This window comes from Macaca fascicularis, chromosome 12, assembly GCF_037993035.2.
Source record: "Macaca fascicularis isolate 582-1 chromosome 12, T2T-MFA8v1.1".
NCBI classification, from domain to species: domain Eukaryota; kingdom Metazoa; phylum Chordata; class Mammalia; order Primates; family Cercopithecidae; genus Macaca; species Macaca fascicularis.
In genome coordinates this window covers 133,216,955-133,239,885 of record NC_088386.1, presented here as the reverse complement: position 1 = coordinate 133,239,885, position 22,931 = coordinate 133,216,955, and the positions used below count along the sequence as shown (strand labels likewise).

Below are 22,931 nucleotides of genomic sequence, written 5' to 3'. Positions count from 1 at the left end.
CTGAAAAAAGCTGAACCCCATTTGAAGGGGATATGAACTCCAGCTCACCCTATTAGCATAAAACCTATGTCTTTCTATTATACTCAGAGTCCAGCCCCACCCCCAAATGAGAAGATATTCCCAATACTGCCCTGTTGGGAAGTTAATCTATCTTATTGTTGTGGCTTTGATTTACTCCTCTGCCATATTTTCAGATATTACTGATCATGTACGCCCCTACTGAAATTGTTCTTTTGTTTAAACCAGATCAATAACACAGCAGTGGGGCATGCGCTTGTCCTGCCTGCGGGGAGAGACCTCACAGACTTCCTGGAGAATGTCCGCACGTGTCATGTTTGCTTGGGTAAGCTGTTTATCTAACAGGAAGATCTGCTCAGCTGCAATTGCAAAGCATAATATCCATAGGAGAGTGAGAGAATAATGATGATCTGTAAAAAGAGCTTGAGTTCAGTTGATTCACAAAGCCTCGTATTTACCCGTGTAAATACTACTGCAGCAGTTTCTGTATTAAAAATGGACCTCCCAAGACAGAGCTTCTCTTTGATGGGGGATAATTCATTTTATAGTTAGCAAAGGAGGAGGTGGGTTCTGCTTAAGTTTTGACATTAGAATCTAGAATGAAAATATTTGGCACTAGCGACATTCTAGAACATATTTCTTCAAGGAGTGGCAAAGTAAGATAATGTTTCTTTTCTTTTAAAAATGCCAGCACGTGGCATACTACAAAGATTTGATGTTACTGATTTGTTTCATCTAAGTATTAGGTGATGGAAACTGAAATCTGGCCGTAATCAAATCAAGGCAGCAAGATATAAATTGGTTTTGGTTTTGGTCCTTTTTGCTTCTTTTTTTTTTTTTTTTTTTTTTTTAAGACAGAGTCTCACTCTTGTCGCCCAGGCTGGAGTGTAGTGGCACAATCTTGGCTCACTGTAACCTCCGCTTCCTGGGTTCAAGCGATTCTCCTGCCTCAGTCTCCCAAGTAGCTGGAACTACAGGCACCTGCCACCACACCCAGTTAATTTTTGTATTTTTAGTACAGACAGGGTTTCACCATGTTGTCCAGGACGATCTCGATCTCTTGACCTCATGATCCGCCTGCCTTGGCCTCCCAAGGTGCTGGGATTCCAGGCGTGAGCCCAGCCCGCTTTTGATCTTATGGGATCATTTTAATCACCCAAGGCTCCCAGCAGATTGATGAGTTGTGTATCCTGCTGTGGGTGTCACAGAATAAATGGGCTGCCATGCTTCTTTCTAGACATCTGCAACATTGACCCATCCTGTGGATTTGGCAGTTGGAGGCCTTCCTTCAGGGACAGGAGAGCGGCAGGGAGCGATGTGGACATCGACATGGCTTTCATCTTAGACAGCGCTGAGACCACCACCCTGTTCCAGTTCAATGAGATGAAGAAGTACATAGCATACCTGGTCAGACAACTGGACATGAGCCCAGACCCCAAGGCCTCCCAGCACTTTGCCAGAGTGGCCGTTGTGCAGCATGCACCCTATGAGTCCATGGGCAATGCCAGCGTGTCGCCTGTGAAGGTGGAATTCTCCCTGACTGACTATGGCTCCAAGGAGAAGCTGGTGGACTTCCTCAGCAGGGGAATGACACAGTTGCAGGGAACCAGGGCCTTGGGCAGTGCCATTGAATACACCATAGAGAATGTCTTTGAAAGTGCTCCAAACCCACGGGACCTGAAAATTGTGGTTCTGATGCTGACGGGCGAGGTGCAGGAGGAGCAGCTGGAGGAGGCCCAGAGAGTCATCCTGCAGGCCAAATGCAAGGGCTACTTCTTCGTGGTCCTGGGCATTGGCAGGAAGGTGAACATCAAGGAGGTATACACCTTCGCCAGTGAGCCAAATGATGTCTTCTTCAAATTAGTGGACAAGTCCACTGAGCTTAACGAGGAACCTTTGATGCGCTTCGGGAGGCTGTTGCCATCCTTCGTCAGCAGTAAGTCCTAAGTGGCACAGCATGTGCCCTGGCCTGGCTTTATGCTTGGGCCGGGAGGAGTGTGGGAACAGTCATGGAAAAGACAACCGATGTGTTGACTGGAACTGGTTCATTCATTTAACAAACATATATTGACACCTGCCATATGCCACAAATGCTTTTAGGAGCCAGAGTAAGCAGGGAACATGCAGACAGAGTCCTTGTTCTCATTGACTCATTTATCCCACCACATTTGACCGAGCACCTCCTAGCCATAAGGCACTCTTGGTGTCCTTAACAGTTTACATAGAGGGTGGGCAAATGGATCAAATGCGCATTTATTATGCATGACATAATAGGCTGGCATGTCGCAAAAAAAGTGATTTATGTTGGGGGCACTGGGGAAAGCTTCTAGAAAGAGTTGCTTTGATCTTGGCTTAGCCACCAGTCCTGTGCTTGGATACCACTGGGCCTTTGCTCATGGGGCTCCCCCTCCCTGGAATGCTCTCCACCGCACTTCAGCAGCAAACCCATATTCATCTTCAAAGCTCATTTCCAATGGCTTCTGCTCGCCGTGGAGGCTCCTGCTCCCAAGGCCTGCTCATGGTTAATCCGGACACCCTACTTAGGGCATCTTTACCTGGCCTGTGGATCATTTGTTTGTGGGTCTGTGGTCCCCTAGACTGCTCTTTGAGGAGCTGTAGCCCATTATAGTTTCCAGAGCCTGTGTATAGTGTGCAGCCTAGGGTCAGTACAGGCAAGGCTTGGAACAAATGAGGGAGATTTATAAAGTATAAATAAACATGTATATACTGAATGTTTATTATTTAAGGGAATGTTGAGGTCTATGAAAACGGTATTCACATTTGTGAAGGTCTGGCACCCAAAAGACTCAGGGAAAAATGTGAAGCAAAGGTAAGCCAGCAGGTTCACCCACGGGTCACTGTTCCTGTCTTCCTAAGATTAAAAACAGAAGCTTTGTTCAACAAAGCATTGAGAAAATATGAAAGCTGTTGGATTATAATCTGATGTTCAAGAGACTAGAACTTGTCAGACTCTCCACTTGATTTTTCTTCTATCCCTGTCTTCTCCCTCACATTGAATAAATATATTTTTAACTTAATCACCCAAATATTGCCAAATAGAACATATTGGCTTACCATGTTTCATGGATCAAATGCCATCATACTTTATGTTTAAAATCACTGGACATAGTTTGTCTGATATGGTTAATTCAACAATAATTTGGGCTAAATAAATGTTATGTGATTCATTTAACTCGCTAACAGATTATTTTTAATTTTCATGTTATTAGCATGCAGTTCAATTGTTTTCTTTTTTTTTTCTTTAGGCGAAAATGCTTTTTACTTGTCCCCAGATATCAGGAAACAGTGTGATTGGTTCCAAGGGGACCAACCCACAAAGAATCTTGTGAAGTTTGGTCACAAACAAATGTAAGTGATTATAATTATTGTCTTAAAAATTATAGTGCTGCAGGGATTGCCCAGGTCCTCCAACCAACTCCTGACTTTATGTGATGAGGACCTTGAAATCCAGAAAATGTGACTTCTCAAAGCTAATGTGGGTCATGCTTCTCAAATAATCTGTTTTATCAGTTAGCTTTTGCCGCATAACAAGCTACTCAAAACTTAGTGGCTTAAAACAACAACCACCTATTTATTTACTTAATTAATTAATGTATTTAGAGACACAGCCTTGCTGTGTTGCCCAGGCTGGAGTACAGTTGTGCAGTCTTGGCTCACTGCAACCTCTGCCTTCTGGATTCAAGCAATTCTTGTGCCTCAGCCTTCTGAGTAACTGGGACTACAGGTGCATGCTGCCATGCCTGGCTAATTTTTGTATTTTTTTCAGTAGACATGGGATTTTGCCATGTTGTCCAGGCTGATCTAGAACTCCTGAACTCAAATGATCTGCCTGCCTCAGCCTCTAAAAGTGCTGGGATTGTAGGCATGAGCCACTGTGCCTGGCCAACAACCACTTACTTAGTTTGTAATTCTGTGGATTAGCAATTTTTGTCTGGGTTCAACCGGGTGGTTCTTCTGTTTTCTACTTGGCTCCCTTATGTTTGTGGTCAGCTGCTTGTCAGCTATAGAGCTGCTGGTCTAGAATGGTCTCAGCTGGGCTGACTCATCTCTGCTCCATGTGGTCTCTCATTCTCAGCAGGCTAGCCTGGGTTTGTTCACAAGGCGACCTGGCAGGGTTCCCTGAGAGAAGACAGAAGTGTGCAAGGCCTCTTGTGACCTAGGTTAGAACTGGCACACTGTTACTTCTGCCACATTCTATTGGCCAAAGCATGTCCAAAGGCTAACCTAGATTTAAGGGTGAAAAACTAGGCTTGATGGAAGGACTTGTCACATTACATTGTAAAGGGCATGGGCAGAGAGAAGGTAGGTAATTGAGACCGTATGTCCAAACAATTTGCTGTATCTGGTGTGAAATGGTTACATAAAAGAAGGATTGGATACATCAAAAAATGGACTCCATGTCTTCTTAAAATTGTTAATGCTGTGATAACATGTAATAATGGTAATAATAGGAAGCCATGTGCATGTTCCACTATGAAGACTGAGGGGAGGGATGGGAGTGGGCAGGACTGTGGCACCCATGCTGATGCTGCTGCCTGGCCCATGTGCCATGGTTCGTGCCCTGCTCCATCTCGGGTGCCAACTCTAGGAGCAAAGAGGGCAGTGGGGCCATGTGACAAAGGGCTAGCTAGGGCGGTGTGGCCACAGAAACTGAGCTCCTGTAGTGTGTCAGCAACGTGTGCTCCTTAAGAGAATGTCACAGTGGGTCATGCTTTGGAGGGAAGTGCAGATTCTGCAGATTCTGGACTTCATGCACAGATGAGATGTGAATGCAGATGATCCTTGGAAAATTACTATCTGGCTTACTACTGGCTGACTCTCAAGATGGGGAAAGAGAGCCCATCTCTTCCTACTGCAGACCCTTCTCTCTATCACCACTTAAGTCCTTCAGCTCTTTCCTTTGACCTCAGAAGGAGTGGCTTTAAATCTCAGCATAGCAAGAATGAATATCATTGCTAAGGCAACTAGGACCTGTATCATGGTACCGGATGCTTCATTTAGCTTTGTAGCCATTATTTTTCTAGGCTTTAATGGTTCCTATTATTTCTCTGAAACATTCCCGAAAATTGACTTAACCTTTCATCTTTTGGAAAACAGAAGGAATGAAGTAACCTAGTATTTGAAGTCTTATGATATTAACTTGAAAATATATTATTACTTCCTAGGACATGTAGCAAGATATGATGCTAAAATAATACATTTTCTTCTAAGATCAAGAAAGCTACGAAGTGTGGGTCCGTGTTGTTGTGTCTGTTTGATTAGGTTGCTATTCTCTCTAGATATTGGTAATGGATCAAGAAATTGTAAAAAAAAAAAAAAAGAAAAACACATACACAAAAATAAAGACAAGTAAAAAAAATATATATATACTCCCAATAAGAAGCCGTGGAGCAAAATAGTACATGCTAACTTCATAATTTTCCAGCTCAACATAGCATTTGATTGAGTAGATATTTTCTTATAATGTAAGTAGCTAACTACTGATTTCATTTAATTTTTGGTGTATGTTTTGGTTGGTTAATTGCTATAATGATAACATTGTTGGATATTATTTATTATTGTCTCTTATTTTCTCTCAGCCTTTATGTTATAAATTGAAAGATGTTTTTGTAGAACAATATAAGCTTCATTTTTAATGATTCTATTTTTCAATATGCTGTTTCATATATTTTTTTAGGGGGGCACAGATCCTTAAAAGAAGGAATTTAATATATGCACTACTATACATAATCTGTAAAAACTATTGCATGCATTTTGCTAAAACAAATTTAATGTAGTTCATGGGGTTATGTCTTTGTTTATTTTACATAGCGGGCAAAAGTAGAGGTAATATTTAATTTGTCTTAACAGAAATGTTCCAAATAATGTTACTTCAAGTCCTACATCCAACCCAGTGACGACCACGAAGCCGATGACTACAACGAAGCCAGTGACCACCACAACAAAGCCTGTAACTATCGTAAATCAGCCATCTGTGAAGCCAGCTGCTGCAAAGCCGGCCCCTGCGAAACCAGCCCCTGTAAAACCTGCGGCTGCCAAGCCTGTGGCCACAAAGACGGCCACTGTTAGACCCCCGGTCGCGGTGAAGCCAGCAACGGCAGCGAAGCCTGTAGCAGCAAAGCCAGCAGCTGTGAGACCCCCTGCTGCTGCTGCCGCAAAACAAGTGGCGGCCAAGGCTGAGGCCCCTAGGCCACAGGCAGCCAAACCAGCTGCCACCAAGCCAGCCACCACTAAGCCCGTGGGTAAGAAAGCCCTTGCTAGGGCTGCCGTCTTGTGACGTCCTCGTTTACTGCTCCAGCATGTGTTCCTCAAAGCCTGCATGTAACACACTCAGAATACAGTCCTTGATCTGGGCTTGGACATCTGGATGATGTATTTTAAGAGGTGTTGGTTAGGGATTCCAGCCTCTGCCGCCTGCCTTCTCCCACGCCCCATCCTGTGCCCTCAATCCTGTCCTGGGGTAGGGATGGGAAGCTCTCATTCTCTCTGGAATGTCAGTGGGGGCACAGCTCACCTCACCTGGAAACTGAGTTGTCTTAAACGAAAGGGAAAATGTTCCACGTCAAAATAGGGTTTTAACCCCTATTTAGGGAGTGGGAGAGACAGAAAGAAAAAGCCTGCAGTTGGTTCTTAGGCAGCAAGGCAGCTGTTTCTGGGCTGGTGTTTGGAGCCGGACTTGCCTACCTTAGAATATGACTTGAAAAGGTCTGGGGGAGCCCTTTGCAACTGCAAACTTTGTCCCTGCCTCATACCCACAGAAAAGGGGCCCTAAGCTGTGTGCTGTGGCAATGTTGGGTGTTCAGTCCAATAGCCTGAAAAGTGAGAGCCTGGACCATCAGTCGTTCCCCAAGGCTGAAATCTATGCGCATACTGACCATGAGAAAAATATTGAAAGTAATAGCAAAACCGACAAGCACTCTGCACCAACTTAATATATTTCAGACTGAATTAGATACAAAAGGTAGATGACTCTAATGAGACCAAGAGTATGTTATTTTATCGTTTTATTAAAGAAGACACTGGAAGACACTACCGAATGTCACAAGCTGTAAAGGAAGGCCCATGATAAAACGGAAATTATCTTCATTTTATGAGCAGTATGAAAGAGAGAAAGCAGAATTCCTTTAAAAGAATTTCATGTCATACCCTAACATTTTATGATTTAATACATTTTAAATTATGGGGCTCATTTTGTAGCAAACACAACTTATGATTAGTATGCAGGGCTTGTATTTCCAAAGTATCTTCTTAACAGTGGAGATTTTTAATAGAAAAAAAGATAGTTGATGAATGATGAGATTTTTCATTACTGTGAATTTCACATTTCATGTATGCTGATAGATTATAAGAGCAATATTTTTTAGGGGCTTGAACAAGAAATTAGTTCCCCACCTCACCTAAATTTCAAGTCAATTTGTCTGTTAACACACCCCTTTCAGATTTCCTCTCTCGCTCATGCACAACAGTCATGGAGGGTTTTATTTTTTTATCTTCACACTCTGATCTATCTTCCAGTTAAGGTGTCCCGAGAAGTCCAGGTGTCTGAGATCACAGAGAACAGCGCCAGACTCCACTGGGAGAGGCCTGAGCCCCCCAGTCCTTATTTTTATGACCTCACCATCACCTCAGCCCATGATCAGTCCCTGGTTCTGAAGCAGAATCTCACGGTCACGGACCGCGTCGTCGGAGGCCTGCTCGCTGGGCAGATGTACCACGTGGCCGTGGTCTGCTACCTGAGGTCTCAGGTCAGAGCCACCTACCATGGAAGTTTCAGTACAAGTAAGTACATGATTGGTACAAGTCAGTACCTGATTTCTATGTAGAGTATCAAATAGGACACAAAGGAGACACTTACTTATTGAATCTATTCTGAAATAAACACAAATTAGAAAAAAAAAAACAAAAACCAAAACAACTCAGCCTGGGTGCTTTGGTGGCACCCTAACTTTATAAAACACAGAATGGAAAATGGGATTCCATGTGGAATGCAGTCCTCTGGGTCCTGGGCCACTTTATGGAGGAAGCCAGATCCATGTCACCTGAGCACAGCCCTTTCCAACACTGCACCTGGGAAACATGGCCACATCTCCGGGCGAGGGCTCCTGGTTGCCCACCACCCTGTCCAGGTTTCCATGTTCAGGGAAACACTAGTCAGTCACTGGCCCCTTAGGGAGTAATGGAGGTTGTACCTGAAGTCTCACCACCCCAGGGGTGGAGGATGTCCATAGCTGAGTCTCCCTGCCCTGATCTCACCATAGTTGGGCTCTGCCCTTGGCTGGCTCTTGTCCCCAGGGCTCCCCCATTTCACTGAGGCCTGCATTTGAGTACTGTCCCAGCTTTTCTTAATTATTCATGGTACCCTCTCTCATCTTTCTAAATTCTTCTGGGATCCCCCCTCCCATTCTTCTTGACCCCCACTGCTCTAGGAATGTGAAGGGGAAGGCTCCTGTTTTCTTCAGGCCAATGCTATTCAGATCGAGGAACCAGCTTGAGGAAAGGGAATTCCCACCAATGCCCTGGATTAGGCCCATAGAGATATGAGTCCAAAGATCCAGTTAACCCTAGGGCTCTATTTTCCTGGACAGCAGCAGAAGAGGCTGTGTGGGAGGGGAGAGGATTTGTTCGGAGGTTCAGGGATCCCCTCCAGCTGCTTATTAGCATGTGGATCCAACTTGCAGCCCACAGCATAAGTGGTGGATGTAGAGATGTCTCGGATCTCTCTTTCAATCACCGCTCCCCCACATAGGACATTAATCACAGCGGGCAACCTTGTATCAGTCACTAAGGATTCCCAAGCCCTCCAGTTTCTGATTTACCTACGAGTTGCATGTATTTTTCTTTTATAGAGAAATCTCAGCCCCCACCTCCACAGCCAGCAAGGTCAGCTTCTAGTTCAACCATCAATCTAATGGTGAGCACAGAACCGTTGGCTCTCACTGAAACAGGTGAGTTGTGAAACTATTAGGTCCATTAATGGCACTAAGAAAATACCCATCCCAAAATGTTAAAGCTCTGGAAGACTTGATTCCAATTTACCTTCTTGGGTTCTAAGTTTTAGCCCAGGCATGACTTCTATGGGGAAAAGGTCCACATCAGCTCTGTGCAGCCCAACGTCATCTTATTCTGCAAGATCCCAGGTATAAATGAAGTCTTACTTTACCTGTGACCAGACTCAGTGAAAAATAGATGGGAGGTGCTTTTGGGGCTATCACTAGAATTCACGTATCCGTTAGTCATTTCTCCTGTGCCTCATACTGGGACTCGAGTTGATTTGTGGTCTGTGACGCTGTGAAGATTGACGTTTCATTTACTCAGTGATTTAATCTAAGTTAAAAAACCTGCTTAGAAGAACACAAGACAAATCTGGCTGGAATCCATGAAATGCATGGGTTTGAATCTGACCCACGGGGTGTTCTGGTCCTAACATCCTAAGTACATACCCCAGCTTAGTGTGTGAGTCTGTGATACCCTCTCTCATGTGCTTGAGCCCCAGAGTGTGTGCATGGTCTACGCTAAGTTAGTGACTGGTTAGTGTAATTCAGGAACTGACAGCTGTTACTTGCTTTTGTTCTTGGGCAGTGAAACTCTGAGAGGCCTGGAATCTCTCATTCAGCAGAATGTGGACTTGGCTTGTTCATCCGTGAGAAACTGATTATTAAAAGAGTTGATAGGCTTTGTTGAAGAGTGTTCAGCAAAGAATGATGGTACTAGCATAAAAAATGGAGATTCCATGGGAATTTAGATACAGTACTGTTTTATAGACCTGAAGCAAAAACTTTCTGCTAACGAGGGGACAGTTCATTATTTTCTGGTGTATCATCTACCATCAGGAGGAGGAAAGCATTTCTCTTCACAATGCTCATTTCTGTAATTGATTTTAAAGGCGTTTGTTGAGTGAGCCTGTTAGGCGACCCCACCATGGTGCCTGAGCTCAAAGAACAAGCCACAAAGAACAAAGTAGATTTCCCCCAGAGGTGCGGGTCAGGACAGATTCAACTCTAACTTCAAAGTTGCTGAAATCTGCATGTGTCATTTCTCACTCAATGGTTAACTTCACCCTGAATACGGTGTGGGAAATATAAAATTTTTAGCCAGTTTAGTGCTTCATTGAGAGAAAATGACTTGGAGTAAACTAGAGATCAGAGATCAATACTGAGTAAACTAGACAGCAAGATTTGGGGATGTTTTTGATTCTCTTATGTGTGGTCCAGAAGGGACAAGATTGTATAAACAGTGCCTAGTTAATATAAACAACAAAACCTTTAAGCAAGGGTCTGGCTAGGCTGTTTTGTTTTTCTTTTCTTTTCTTTTTTTTAAATATTGAGTTGTGATCGAGTTGCTTTTGATCCAGACCTTTAACACTGAGATCGCCTGTCTACCTGTGATAAAGAGAAAAGAGTTTTTGAAATTGGGGCTTGTGTTTCTTTCAAGGCTACAGGTAGTTGATACAGATGAATCTAAATAAAACCTTTCTCCTTCATACTAATTGGGGCATAACCCTCAGACCCAGGATGTGAATGTCCTCTCACCATTTCCCGTGTGTGTGTGTGTGTGTGTATGTATGTGTGTACACGGGCATATGTGTGTTTTCCCGCCCAGAGTGAAGACATAAATTACTTTTTTTTTAAAAAAAGAACAAGGCCCTGCATAATTGATCTCTGATCTCTTAAACTTAATTACTTCATAGTAACAAAACAAGCACTTAACATACCTCGGCCTGATGAATGCATGTTGGTGAACACACAGGCATGCCATTTTTGAGAGCTCTTTTTGAATTATTAGGTTGGTGTGAAGGTAATTGCGGTTTTGCCACTGAAAGTAATGGTGACAACCGGAGTTACTTCTGCACCGACCTAATAAATGGGACATTTACTTAAAAATGTCTAAAATTCAAAATGGATAACCAGAATTAGGAGAGGAATTCTTATCCCCCCCACCCCCTACCAACCTCTCTCCCTCCCCTCCTCAGTCTCCTGTAATTGTCGTTTTAACCATTTCCCCTGGGGCGGGGGGAAAATCTTTTAATGATTTATATATTTTTGGATATAGCAAAAGGAGTGACAATGAATCACTCTTTATTAAATAACCTAAAAAAATAGTAACTGCATGCTCACTCAGGAGTTGCATGTGTATTTTGCCTCCGTATTCCAATGACCACAAGATGCATTATTTCTCCAAATATACATTTTCCAGACCATTCAGGCAAAACGAAATTTTACAAATATATTTTTTATATTTACATGTGTGCATTTTAATTCCTCTTGCTTTCTGCAGCATCTATTAATTAGAAACATTGACAGAGATGGGTCCATTTCTTAGTATTAAATAGTAGGCACTATCGTTTGCTTTTTTACTTCTGTGAATAAAAGATGCTGTCTTAAGAACCCGTATTTTTCATAGTTTATCACGTTGGATTCTGGGAACCTGGTGACCTGTGTTTGAATCTGTGAAGGAATGTGTGGGCAGAAACACTCTGAAATGGAAAGGTTCCTAGTCCTGGGCACCTAAGGCAGGGGAAGAGGAGAGGACCAGTGTTACCACTGGTTTTCATTTGCATATGTTAATGTGTGCCCATTTTGACAATAACATTGAATAGACGCTTGTTTATCAGGAGTTTGAGTCAGGCGTGTAATGCGAGGGCCGTCTGGTTAGGGGATTTTTTTGTCCGAGGGCCGTCTGGTTAGGGGATTTTTTGTCCCCACAAGGTCTGGCCCTATTTGGTGTGTGGCAAGGAGACTCTTGCCTTTGACATGAAGGTTGATTCTGTTAACAGACCTTGATTCCGTTAATATACCTAGGGCATCATATACTGAGGGCAACCACTCAGGATTCCAGCTTTGCAATATTACATGATTTGATTTTAAATGCTTAATATTTGTATTTTTAAAAAATAAAACCAAATGAACCCCCACAAAAAAATCTCACTCCGCTTTTTGCTTTGCTCAGCATCTAAAAGAATTATACTCCAGCCGCTTTTCTGTCACACATCTGCTGCCTGTAAATGGCACGGAGCAGCAATGGATCTTTCATTCATTACCATGGCCTCCTGAAAGCGTGGGTGTGCTGGGCCTTTCTACCACCGGCTTTGTCGCTGCTGATTTTGACAGTGCTATGTGGTTGCTAATTTTGGTTTTAGGCTTTTGTTACCGCCTCCCTCTTCTCTCTTCTCATTTTTAGCTAAGGAAGCTTTGGATAGATATTTTCTATGCATGTTACTACTAAAGCTAAGACTCTCTGAAGTTTCTAAACAACAACAACAAAAATCTAAGTTAAAATTTTCTTTTTGCAATATTACAAAATGAATCCTAAATTATTGGCTTAATCACATGTGTTAAAGAAGTGTCAATGCAGAAACTAGACAAAATAACTAACAAATCATCATGTCCTTTATCATTTATTCTTGAAATTAGCAATCTGTAGAACTGATCGCATTTTGTCCAAGTAGACATGACCGGGCCAATTGTACACCCTTGAAGGAACCATCATTTTGTGTTTACTAACATTTTACTTATTGATTCTAAGATGCACATTTTTTTTTTCCATTGAGACACTTCTGAAACTGAAATGTGACTTAGAATTGACAACGACATATCATGGTTTATTGGTAGTATTTTGTGTTACTTAGTGGAACATAAAATAATAGTGCACCATAAAATTAAGATATCTTATATTGGATGGAATACAGTATTTGGTTAGCCATGTTCCATGTGAATATATATCACTGATTAGCATAAAATGGTATATTTGGGTAAAATATCTGACTTTATGTTAATAATAATTTAAAGAACAAACTAATCCCATGGCTGAAGTAAGTTAAATAGCTACAGGGATTTGGGAAATGGTCCTCTCCAGGCTGTCTGTTGTTCATTGCTGTGTAAGGATGTTTTCTGGTTAGTTGCCGGGTAGGGGTTACAATGAGACCAAAGGGATGTTTTTTATCCTGAAGTCTTAAAAAATAGAAGTCTGTTGGTCAAGATCTGAAAGAGTAAAGGCTCCAAAAGTTAACCACAGCTACATTCTGTAGCTGTTAAAAATTGGCCGGGTGTGATGGCTCACACCTATAATCCCTGCACTTTGGGGGGCCGAGGCAGGAGGATCACTTGAGGTCAGGATTTCGAGACCAGCCTGGCCAACATGGTGAAACCCCGTCTCTACTAAAAAATGCAAAAATTAGCTGAGCATGGTGGCTCATGCCTGTAATCCCAGCTACTCAGGAGACTGAGGCAGGAGAATCACTTGAACCTGGGAGGTGGAGGTTGCAGTGAGCTGAGATCATGCCACTGCACTCTAGCCTGGGCAACAGAGTGAGACTCTGTCTCTAAATAAATAAATACATTAAGTAAGTTAAAAATTTAGTAAGTTTCCTTGGTACCCTTTGAACTGACCAATGCTCAAAATGTAGACGGCGGAAAGTGTTTTGGTTCAGGCAAATCATACCTGCATCCAAGGTTTGGAAGTACTTTATACCATAACACCAATGCCGAGTGAGAAGGTGATTGAATTTTCTTGTTTTGAGCACCATTAAACTGATGAGGAACATGTTGATGATTGCAGCGTAAACACCTCTCAGTCTGCCTTCCTTCAGTTTGCTCAAGGAAGTATTTACATAGTGATTTGGAAATCAGTATGTTTGGGAAATGTCAAAGCTGATGCCTTTAAAAATGCATTGAAACACTATGGGAGTATCAAACTATGAAAAAGACAAGATTTGCCAATCAATATGTTTTCCGCTTTGAAGGATACATATTTTTTTGCTGATTATAAAGTTAATAGATATGCATTGTCAAGCATTCATTCAGGATGTACAGAGAAATATGTTACACGATTCTCATTGTGACAGCATTGCTGGCTTTTGATGAAAACCAATAGTGACCCAGTGCACAGCCTTCCTATTTTTTTTTTCTATGAATATTATTGCTTGTGGGAAGGTGCATGCATTGCACAGGTGCATCCACTCCCACAAATATTTATTACAAAAATGGATGGTGGTGCTTAGGGTGCCTTGCACCCCACTGTTTTTGAATGGTTGTTGTTAGGATGTTCTAGATAGGCACCTGTGGCTTCCGGGAACAGGTGGGATTCCCAGAACAGGGTCTTAACCTAACACTGTGCTTGCCTCCATTTCCTCTCTTCTAGTTGGATGCTTTCCTGAAGCCCAATGACCAATAGTAAGGAAGTTTCAGCAGACAGTGGTCTGCGTCAGGCAGCCTTTTACCTCTCTGTTTTCCAAGCAAACTTATGTACATTGTTATTCTAGGTTAGGAAACTGGGGAAGGTTGTGGATACTTTTCAGTCCCTATTGTCTTTTAGGCTCCCACTAGGTTCTCAATAGTAAGGAAGAGCAAATTAAGGAAGACTCAACCAAGCACTCCTCTCAGATAAAGAGAAGGCTCTAGCTTCCTACAGGTTATGCCTGGGGGGCAAACTCATTTCAGAGGGAAAAGATGAACAGCCATTGCATCCAAAGACAGGTGGTTCGAGGGAAAAGTCCAGGTTAACTTCAACGAGGGCAAGCCATCTCCCTTTGTACTCCAGGACACGTAAATACTTCTTCTTCTTCTTCTTCTTCTTTTTTGCTTAAAACAGTTGCTTTAACATATGCATTCATAGCTGAGGAGAGTCCAGCCAAAACGATGGGTCTCAGAAGTCAAGATGATGTGGAGTTTGCATTAGAAGGCTTCTTAAGAACATGAAATCCCCCATTTTCATACTTCAGAAGTGGAGAAGTCCAGGTTTTTGTCTCTGAATAGTGTTGGGTTCTCACTTCACTAATATATTTCTCTTGGTTTTCCAAATATCTGCTTGTCCACAGTAACAGTGTCCTTATTTTCCACTAGTAAATCTTAGAGTCTCAACAGTGACTCTCACTGAAATAAGGGCAGAAAACGCCAGTGCCATGGTGTGGAACTAGAGGGTTAGGGTGGAGATCCAAGGAAGCTGGAGAAGCCCATCAGACTGGGAGTGGAGCACGCTGCTGCGAGGCCGTCCACGGGCTGAGTGTCCAAGGGTCTGGGCAGACCTCTCGTGACTGGTTCAGCAGAGCCCAGGGGACTGGGAACTGAACAGTTAAACACAGATGGTCAGGACTGAAGTGCACCTGAAACAAATAAAACAGAGCACATAGGGTCCATTGGCCAACACTCTGGGAAAGAAGGAAGAATAGGGAGATCATCTGACGCGGGCCTCACTCTAACAGGGAACCCACTGGTAAATGAGGAATAAGTTTTGATGGTTAAATAACCTTTTGCCTTGTCAGTTCCCTCCAGGACCTTCCTTGAAAGCCAGGCATTTTCCTTCAGTTATTGGCATATTTGAGAGAAAGAAGGTTGTTTTTGTAAATTGTCTTCATTTTATTCTGACTTCCTGGAGTCTTCAAAGGCTCTCTGGGGGACCGCTGGCTTTCTGGGCCCTGAGAGGGTCTGCGACTAGGAGATGTTGTAACTGTGGAACCACCAGCCACCAGCCTGGCATTTGGGTGACAGCAGCAACCAGGAAATGTTTTAAACCAATTCTGAGCCTCAGTCCTATGCACCTTTGAGTCTGGTCCATCGTGGGTGATCCAAACTATGATTATCCACTGAAGACTTAGGTTTTCTTTGTCCTTTTTGGTGTCTATCTGAAGCACAGATGCTCACCACCTCCGCAGCTGTGAGCAGCCTGTCTCACTGGGGACAAAGGAGGTGGAGAAGTAGCCCTTTGTGGGGAGAGCTGGATAATTCCAGCCTGTTAGCTACTCACAGGAACATGCAGAATTATTGGCTCCAGGGAGTTTTGGAGAAAGAAGGTTTACGTTTTCAAATTTACAGATAACAGTTGACATCAATACTTCTCTTTCCCAGAACAATCTGGAGTTTGCCAGAAAACTCTGTAAACAGGAGTCGCGCTGTGTGTGAACTGTAAACTTTTCTCTCCGGGCGTCGAGGGGACCTTCGCTTTACTTTGCAGCTGGGCTACATCAGACGTGTGCATTTAAAACACAAACTTCCTTAACTGGAAAAAGAATGCTTCTCTTCTTCAGAATAGCTCTGCTCTGTGACATTTTTGCCGTCATGAATTTTACATCAGTGCTAGCTCTTTGTTTTACGTGTTTCATTTGGCAGGTCACAAAGGCCCTTGGCTACCACACATGCATGCGTACACACACACACACTCATAAAGGATTTTCTTTTGTGCTTTACCTTTAATTTTCAGTCTACTTGGCTTATAATGAAAGGTAGAACCTTATTTTTGAACTATATTCCAACAGAATCGAATTTCCTTTTTGCCAAGAAATATAAAACCCTGAGGTTTTAAAATTCGGTTTCTTTTCTGGGGATTTAACATGGAAGGATTTGGAGGGCAAATGGCCCAGTGATTGGAAAGGAGAAAAACAATTCATTTCATTTAAAATTATTCAATAACCGTTGCCAACATTTGGGATTCTGAGTGCTGTTTATGAAGCCCTTTCATTGATACAATTTCATCTATCTCTCACAATGCTGTAAGTGATTCCTGTGTCCATATGGCAGTGAGGAAATGGAAATTCGAGCAGGTTTAGGGAGTTTTCACCTGGAAGGAAGCTCTTCCTTTTTCTCCTTCTACCCACAGTAGGTTCATCAAACTATCAGCCCCGGCACTGGGAGCAGAGTAACACGCATGTTCTCATTAATGTCCTTTTCTCATGTTGTTATTAAAGATATATGCAAGTTGCCAAAAGACGAAGGAACTTGCAGGGATTTCATATTAAAATGGTACTATGATCCAAACACCAAAAGCTGTGCAAGATTCTGGTATGGAGGTTGTGGTGGAAACGAAAACAAATTTGGATCACAGACAGAATGTGAAAAGGTTTGCGCTCCTGGTAAGTGATTCTTCCTTGTGTTTACGGCTTTTGCAAATAAGATAAGAGATTCAGGGCAATCAGTCACCTTGAAAAATAGTAGAAGTGCAATTATAATACGTATGAAAAAGAAGATAAATTGTATCCTCAGATAAGTAAGAGGTTCAAATACAACCCATGACATTTCTTTTTGAATTCCTATTTTGGGTTTCTAAAAACATACTTGTCCCTCGTCATTCTTCAGAAATGTTACTAAGTTGCTGTTATTTGTAAAATATTGCACCAAAAATGATTCCTGCGAAAATAATATAATGAACAGCTACAGATAACACCAAAGATCAATAACCCCCACAAATTTATCTTTAAATAATTTTACTTCCTATAAATAACAATGTTGTCACGGGGGCCATCCAGTATCTCCATTATATTGTGCAGTTCAACTGGTAATAAAATAAACACTTTGAACAGACCCTGGGGTCAGTGCCAGAATGGGGAGAGTTCAGTTCGTATAAAGGCCTGGTAGATGGTGCAGGGCAAAAGAATGGAATCAGATTTCACAGACATCCCCAGGCCCCAGGCCAACAAGGTCACAGAGGACCATTAATGGTACTGAGTAGAAAAGTGAGACAGGTGATGGAAACCAGAGGCTGCGGGACTGTGTCATGTAATGACAGTGCCCTTTTGGGTTAGTAATGTGGCTTTTTTTCTCCTCTCTCGACTCCTCACCTCACCCCACCCCACCCACCCCCTCTCTCGACGCTCAGTGCTCGCCAAACCCGGAGTCATCAATGTGATGGGAACCTAAGCGTGGCTGGCCAACATCATATACCTCTTGAAGAAGAAGGAGTCAGCCGTTGCCAACTCGTCTCTGCAGAAGCTCCGGGTGTAGATTCCCTTGCACTGTATCATTTCATGCTTTGATTTACACTCGAACTGGGGAGGGAACATCCTGCTGCATGACCTATCAGTATGGTGCTAATGTGTCTGTGGACCCTCGCTCTCCGTCTCCAGGCAGTTCTCTCGAATACTTTGAATGTTGTGTAACAGTTAGCCACTGCTGGTGTTTATGTGAACATTCCTATCAATTCAAATTCCCTCTGGAGTTTCATGTTATGCCTGTTGCAGGCAAATGTAAAGTCTAGAAAATAACGCAGATGTCACGGCTACTCTATATACTTTTGCTTGGTTCATTTTTTTCCCTTTTAGTTAAGCATGACTTTAGATGGGAAGCCTGTGTATCGTGGAGAAACAAGAGACCAACTTTTTCATTCCCTGCCCCCAATTTCCTGGATTAGATTTCAAGCTAATTTTCTTTTTCTAAAGCCTCTAACAAATGATCTAGTTCAGAAGGAAGCAAAATCCCTTAATCTATGTGCACCGTTGGGACCAATGCCTCAATTAAAGAATTAAAAAAAGTTGTAATAGAGAATATTTTTGGCATTCCTCTAATGTTGTGTGTGTGTGGTTTTTTTTTGTGCAGGGGGGAGGGGATTTAATTTTAATTTTAAAATTTTTAGGAAATTTATACAAAGAAACTTTTTAATAAAGTATATTGAAAGTCTCCTGAGTGTGGCGTTCTTGGCTGTCTTGTTTCCATAGCAGCGATTGTCAGAATCACCCCTAGGCTGGGGACACTGGGCTTGGTTCTGGTCCCATGGACCTGGGCAACACCCTTTTGTTTCCAGTGGAGGAGGCAAAAGAGCTTTATCAGCCAGTGTGCAAAGAGACCCGGCAGAGACAAGCATCCCCCGCTTTGTGGATTCAGCCCCACACACTCCAGAGCTCCATGGCCAGGTGGAAGGTGTTCCTGCTGCTGAGTCCCGGCAGTGTTTCTGATTTTCAGAGCTAGTCTGGCTTCCATCTTTTCCTCTAACTCTTGGTTGCCCCCAGAGCCTCAGCCTCCTCCCTTCTTCCTCTCCACAGTGATCCTTTCCCAGGGGGGTTGATTTGCTCCCTCTTGCAGTGGCTGAGAGATTCAGTGTTTCCCCACGACCCCCCACCCCTTTCCTGGAGTCTCAAAGACAAAGCACAAGGTCTTTCATTTTTTTGTTTTTCTTAAAGACTTTTCTTTTTCTTTCTTCAGAAATAATACAAGAAACCAACAAATGCATGTTCAGGTGGCACTTGAGTTCCACTTACAAAGGAAACAACTTATTGAATAAAATACATATGTCCTGACAAGTGCTGAGGGTAGAATTACAGGAAACTTGGGTGTCAGCAAAACTGTTCTATGTGAAATCAGGGGATGAATTTGCCAGTTGGTCTATTGGGAAAGGAGAGAGGAGTGTGGTCCTTTTCAGAAGCGCCACTTAGTCCTCACAAGGCCGCCATGACCTCCTCCCCAGTCCTCTTCTATCTCAGCAGCTACCATGGTGTGCTCAGGTCAGTGTGCTCCGAGCGATGGCCCTTGGTGACCAGCCCTGGGAGAGTGGAATCTGCCAGGCACCCAACACCAGCCTCTTACAGGAACTTGAGCAGCAGAGGGCTCTGGGCCCAGCTCCCATAGCGATGGACCGAGTGCTGCACTTCCCAAGGGATCCCCCCGTATTGACTTGATCTGCTATGGACCTAAAATGAGCATCGCAATCTGGTTTTCCTTTTTGGGTTCCTCTGGAAGCAGCCCCTGGGACTAAGGATATGGGTGTGAGTGGTTTATTTGGGAGGTGAAGGAAGTCACAGAGTGGCTGAGAAATGGAGAGTGAGACAAGGAAGGGGAGAGCACTGTTAAGAGGTGTATAGTCAGCGTCCACTGTGGGTGCCCAGAGCCTAATCCCTCAGGGAAACCCTGGGAGCACCTGTGGCACTGCCCCTCATAGCCCAGCAGAGGGGTGAAGGAGCTGGGGTGAAGTTTCCACGGGTCACTGAGGCATTCATGCTCTGGTCCTCTTGGCTTGCAGGCACGCTGGCAAAGGGGCCTTCTGTGGTGTAAGAAAATGTTCTTGGCAAAGACCTGCAGATACTCATGTGTAGAACCTGGGGGAGTAGTCAGGCCCAAGGTACAGGAGTAGGACACAATATTTGTAACATACCTAGATGGTCTGCTCAAGGCATGTTACAATAGACTGGAGCAGGGCCCATCACTGGGAGACTCACTTCCAAGGGCTCCAGAGGTGGAACCCTCTCTCCCTTTCCACCTCCTATTGCCAGCACGCCCATCCCTGCCATTCTTGGTTCACTCTATCCTTGCATTGCTTCTCTGTACGTGTCCCTGGGCTGCTCAAGGTTGCTGGGACAATCACACCCACTGTCTCACCTGAGTCAGGAGAAGCAGGAAGTGATGGAAGTCCAAGTGAGTGGCTGGTTAAACTGTGTGTTCTGCTAACTTGGGGGTAAGGCAAGGTGCTCAGGTGGTGGATGAGCAGTTTTTCCATTTATTCCCACAGAGCAAAAAAAACAAAATCCTTCGTTGCATCATCTGTCCTAACTTAGGGTTCTGCAAAACATGATCTGAGCTGCAGGATTCCTGACCCCTTGACAGCTCGTGGATTTGTCTTCCCAAGACATGTCTTCTGCCAGACTATGCTAAGGACTCTGTGTCCTTCCTTGAACCCTGACATGTCCCTGATCCTAATATCCGCTCAGCTCTCTCTGGGGAAGCCTCCAGCCTGGCCCGTGGAAGGTGACCTGCCAATAAAGAACACCTGTTTTGGATTTTGTGACTAAGAAATAAACTTCTATTGAGGTAAGAGACTGAGGTCTTGGGCTGTTCTAGCAGCTGGTGTGACCTTAACGAACACAGCACACCTTTATCCAGAAGCCTTTGTGGGTCAGGTGCTGTACTAGGTGTTTTACCCACATCTTAGGTGGTGCCGTTCAGTAGTGGTCATTGTTCTAGTTTTAGAGATGATGAAACAGAGGGTCAGAGTGGTCCAGTTCACCCAGCTATGTTCTAATGGAGGATCTGGGCAAGTCACGGTGACCCAGAAGCCCTCGAGAGCTCCAAGGTTGGCTCTTGTGGCACCCTCACTGCCATTCTCTAGATGTTTCTGGCTGTTTCTCTGGAAGTTAGATCTGAGCCATGTGTCTTTTCCGAAACAAAGCATGCCCTTTGCATGACCCTCCCCAAGACCTTCCATCACTCTCGGATAGCGAGTCTCTATCCTTCTCCTTCCTTTCATTGTAGTCTTTTCCATCTCTTCTCATTATCCTGAGCTGCTCTGGCTTAGGGAAGAACTTGGAGAAGCTGGGGACTCTGGCACGTGTTGAGGGCTTGCGCAGAAGGTGGCCTGGGCTGAGTATGGCCTGCCTGGGCTCCAAGGCTGAGTCACGAGGATGTCTTTTTGCTCAACTATGAGCACATCTCAATCCTTTCAGCAGCAGCTTTGCTGGGTTTTTAAATACAAGTGCTTTCTACTTTTATTCCCTCTTAACAATTTTCTGCATGATTAAAAAGAAATCACAGCACTTATGAATGGGTGCCAGCCTTTTTGTAGAAAGCCAGTGCTTTGAACCCTCAAGAATCATTTTAAATTTCTTCCCCCATGGAGATTCATTTTTAGGAGATGGTTCGTATTTTCTTGCCAAATTTCCATGGTGGTCAGATTTCCAGCGGGACCTAGCTGCTCTGCTTGAGCCAGGCTCTCAGGGTTCCACCTATCTGGGTGTGGCTTCCAGAGAAGCTGGGGGCTGCCGACGCTGCCGGGCCAGGGGGCCCGGTCCAGAGGCTGCCCTCTGCCATATCCCTCTTTGGTTTAGTTTGGGTCTGAGCTTGGCTGCTGCCCTTGCCTCCCCTTCCCTGGGAACTGAATACTGATGGTGAGCCGCTGTAAGAGCCACGGAATTCCTGGGGTCTTCTTGTTTTCTTGGAATCATGCTCTCCAGCATTGGGCCACCCCTCAGCATTCCCGAGACTCCATGCAGAGCCAGCTCAGAAATCCTTTTCCATGGTATTCCCGATTGTTTGACCCAAATTTATGGCGGGCATAAAGTTGCTAAAGACCAAAACACCAAAGAAGTCGTATTTTGGAATCCAGTTGTCAAAGCTTGAAGGCATTTGGTCACGAGTGATGGGAAAAGGCCAGCGATTCAAGGGCCTCTGTGCACAATGGGGACACCACTCAAGTATCGCTCAACCTGGAAAGCTGATATTGTTTTCCTGCCTATGTCAGATGTCTCTGTGAAAATCATGCTGCTGTTGCAAAAAGGTCATCTAAGAGAAGGTATTTGGGCATCTGCAAAGGGAGCTGGCTATGCATGTTTGATTTCAAGAGAATAGTAAATTCCCAGCATTTACATGAATTTGATGAGATGTTAGAAACAGAAATAGCAAAATAAAAAGAAATTGGTGGAACTTGTATATCTAGGAAAGAATATTTGTTTTGAAGGACTCCATTTAAAACAGTCACGTCTGATAGGAGCTGTTGTTGAAGGGTTGACTCGTCATTTGTAAACCAGCCTTATTTTGAGTTCCCCGAAAGCAGATCCTGACCAAGTTTTGGCTGCAGTCATTTGTTTGGGAAGGTGTGTGGGAAGGACAAATGAGGCCACTGAGAAGCAAGACAAAGAAGCGGGCAAGTCAAGGGATGGTGCACTAACAAAAAGCATGTTATCCTTGAGAGCAACTGTGGCTCAGTCCCCCTGAAAACCCACTGAGAAATTGGGGAGAATGCTATGAGGAACAGAAAGCTGGGCGTTTATGGACTGACCTTCATCTCTTTTTGGGTGGAGGTTGTAGTAGTCACCATTCTCTAGAGACACAGGACTAATAGGATAGATGTATATATGAAAGGGAGTTTATTAAGGAGTATTGACTCACACGATCGCAAGGTCCCACAATAGGCCGTCTGCAAGCTGAGGAGCAGGGAAGCCAGTATGAGTCCCAAAACCTCAAAAGTGGGGAAGCTGACAGTGCAGCCTTCAGTGTGTGACCAAAGGCCCGAGAGCCCCTGGCAAACCATTGGTGTAAGTCCAAGAGTCCAAAAGCTGATGAACTTGGAGTCTGATGTGTCAGGGCGGGAAGCATCCGGCACGGGAGAAAGATGAAGGCGGGAAGACTCAGCCAGTCTAGTCCTTGCACGTTCTTCTGCCTGCTTTATTCTGGCTGCACTGGCATCTGATTAGATGGTGCCCAAAC

At 43.9% G+C, this 22,931-nt stretch overlaps 1 protein-coding gene across 21 annotated transcripts in view; it reads left to right on the top strand.

The window, feature by feature from the left end:
- The window catches only part of COL6A3 (collagen type VI alpha 3 chain), a 92,130-nt gene extending 73,711 nt beyond the window's left edge, over nucleotides 1-18,419 (top strand). For all 21 annotated transcript variants that reach the window (XM_015433023.3, XM_015433022.3, XM_015433021.3 and 18 more), the window contains 8 exons: nucleotides 247-343; nucleotides 1,256-1,954; nucleotides 3,285-3,387; nucleotides 5,890-6,281; nucleotides 7,555-7,818; nucleotides 8,886-8,984; nucleotides 16,715-16,879; nucleotides 17,623-18,419. In XM_015433023.3, coding sequence (XP_015288509.3) covers nucleotides 247-343; nucleotides 1,256-1,954; nucleotides 3,285-3,387; nucleotides 5,890-6,281; nucleotides 7,555-7,818; nucleotides 8,886-8,984; nucleotides 16,715-16,879; nucleotides 17,623-17,663 — 1,860 coding nt within the window. In that variant the 3' untranslated portion in view covers nucleotides 17,664-18,419. The remainder of the gene's footprint in view (nucleotides 1-246; nucleotides 344-1,255; nucleotides 1,955-3,284; nucleotides 3,388-5,889; nucleotides 6,282-7,554; nucleotides 7,819-8,885; nucleotides 8,985-16,714; nucleotides 16,880-17,622) is intronic.
- Nucleotides 18,420-22,931: the final 4,512 nt, after the last annotated feature.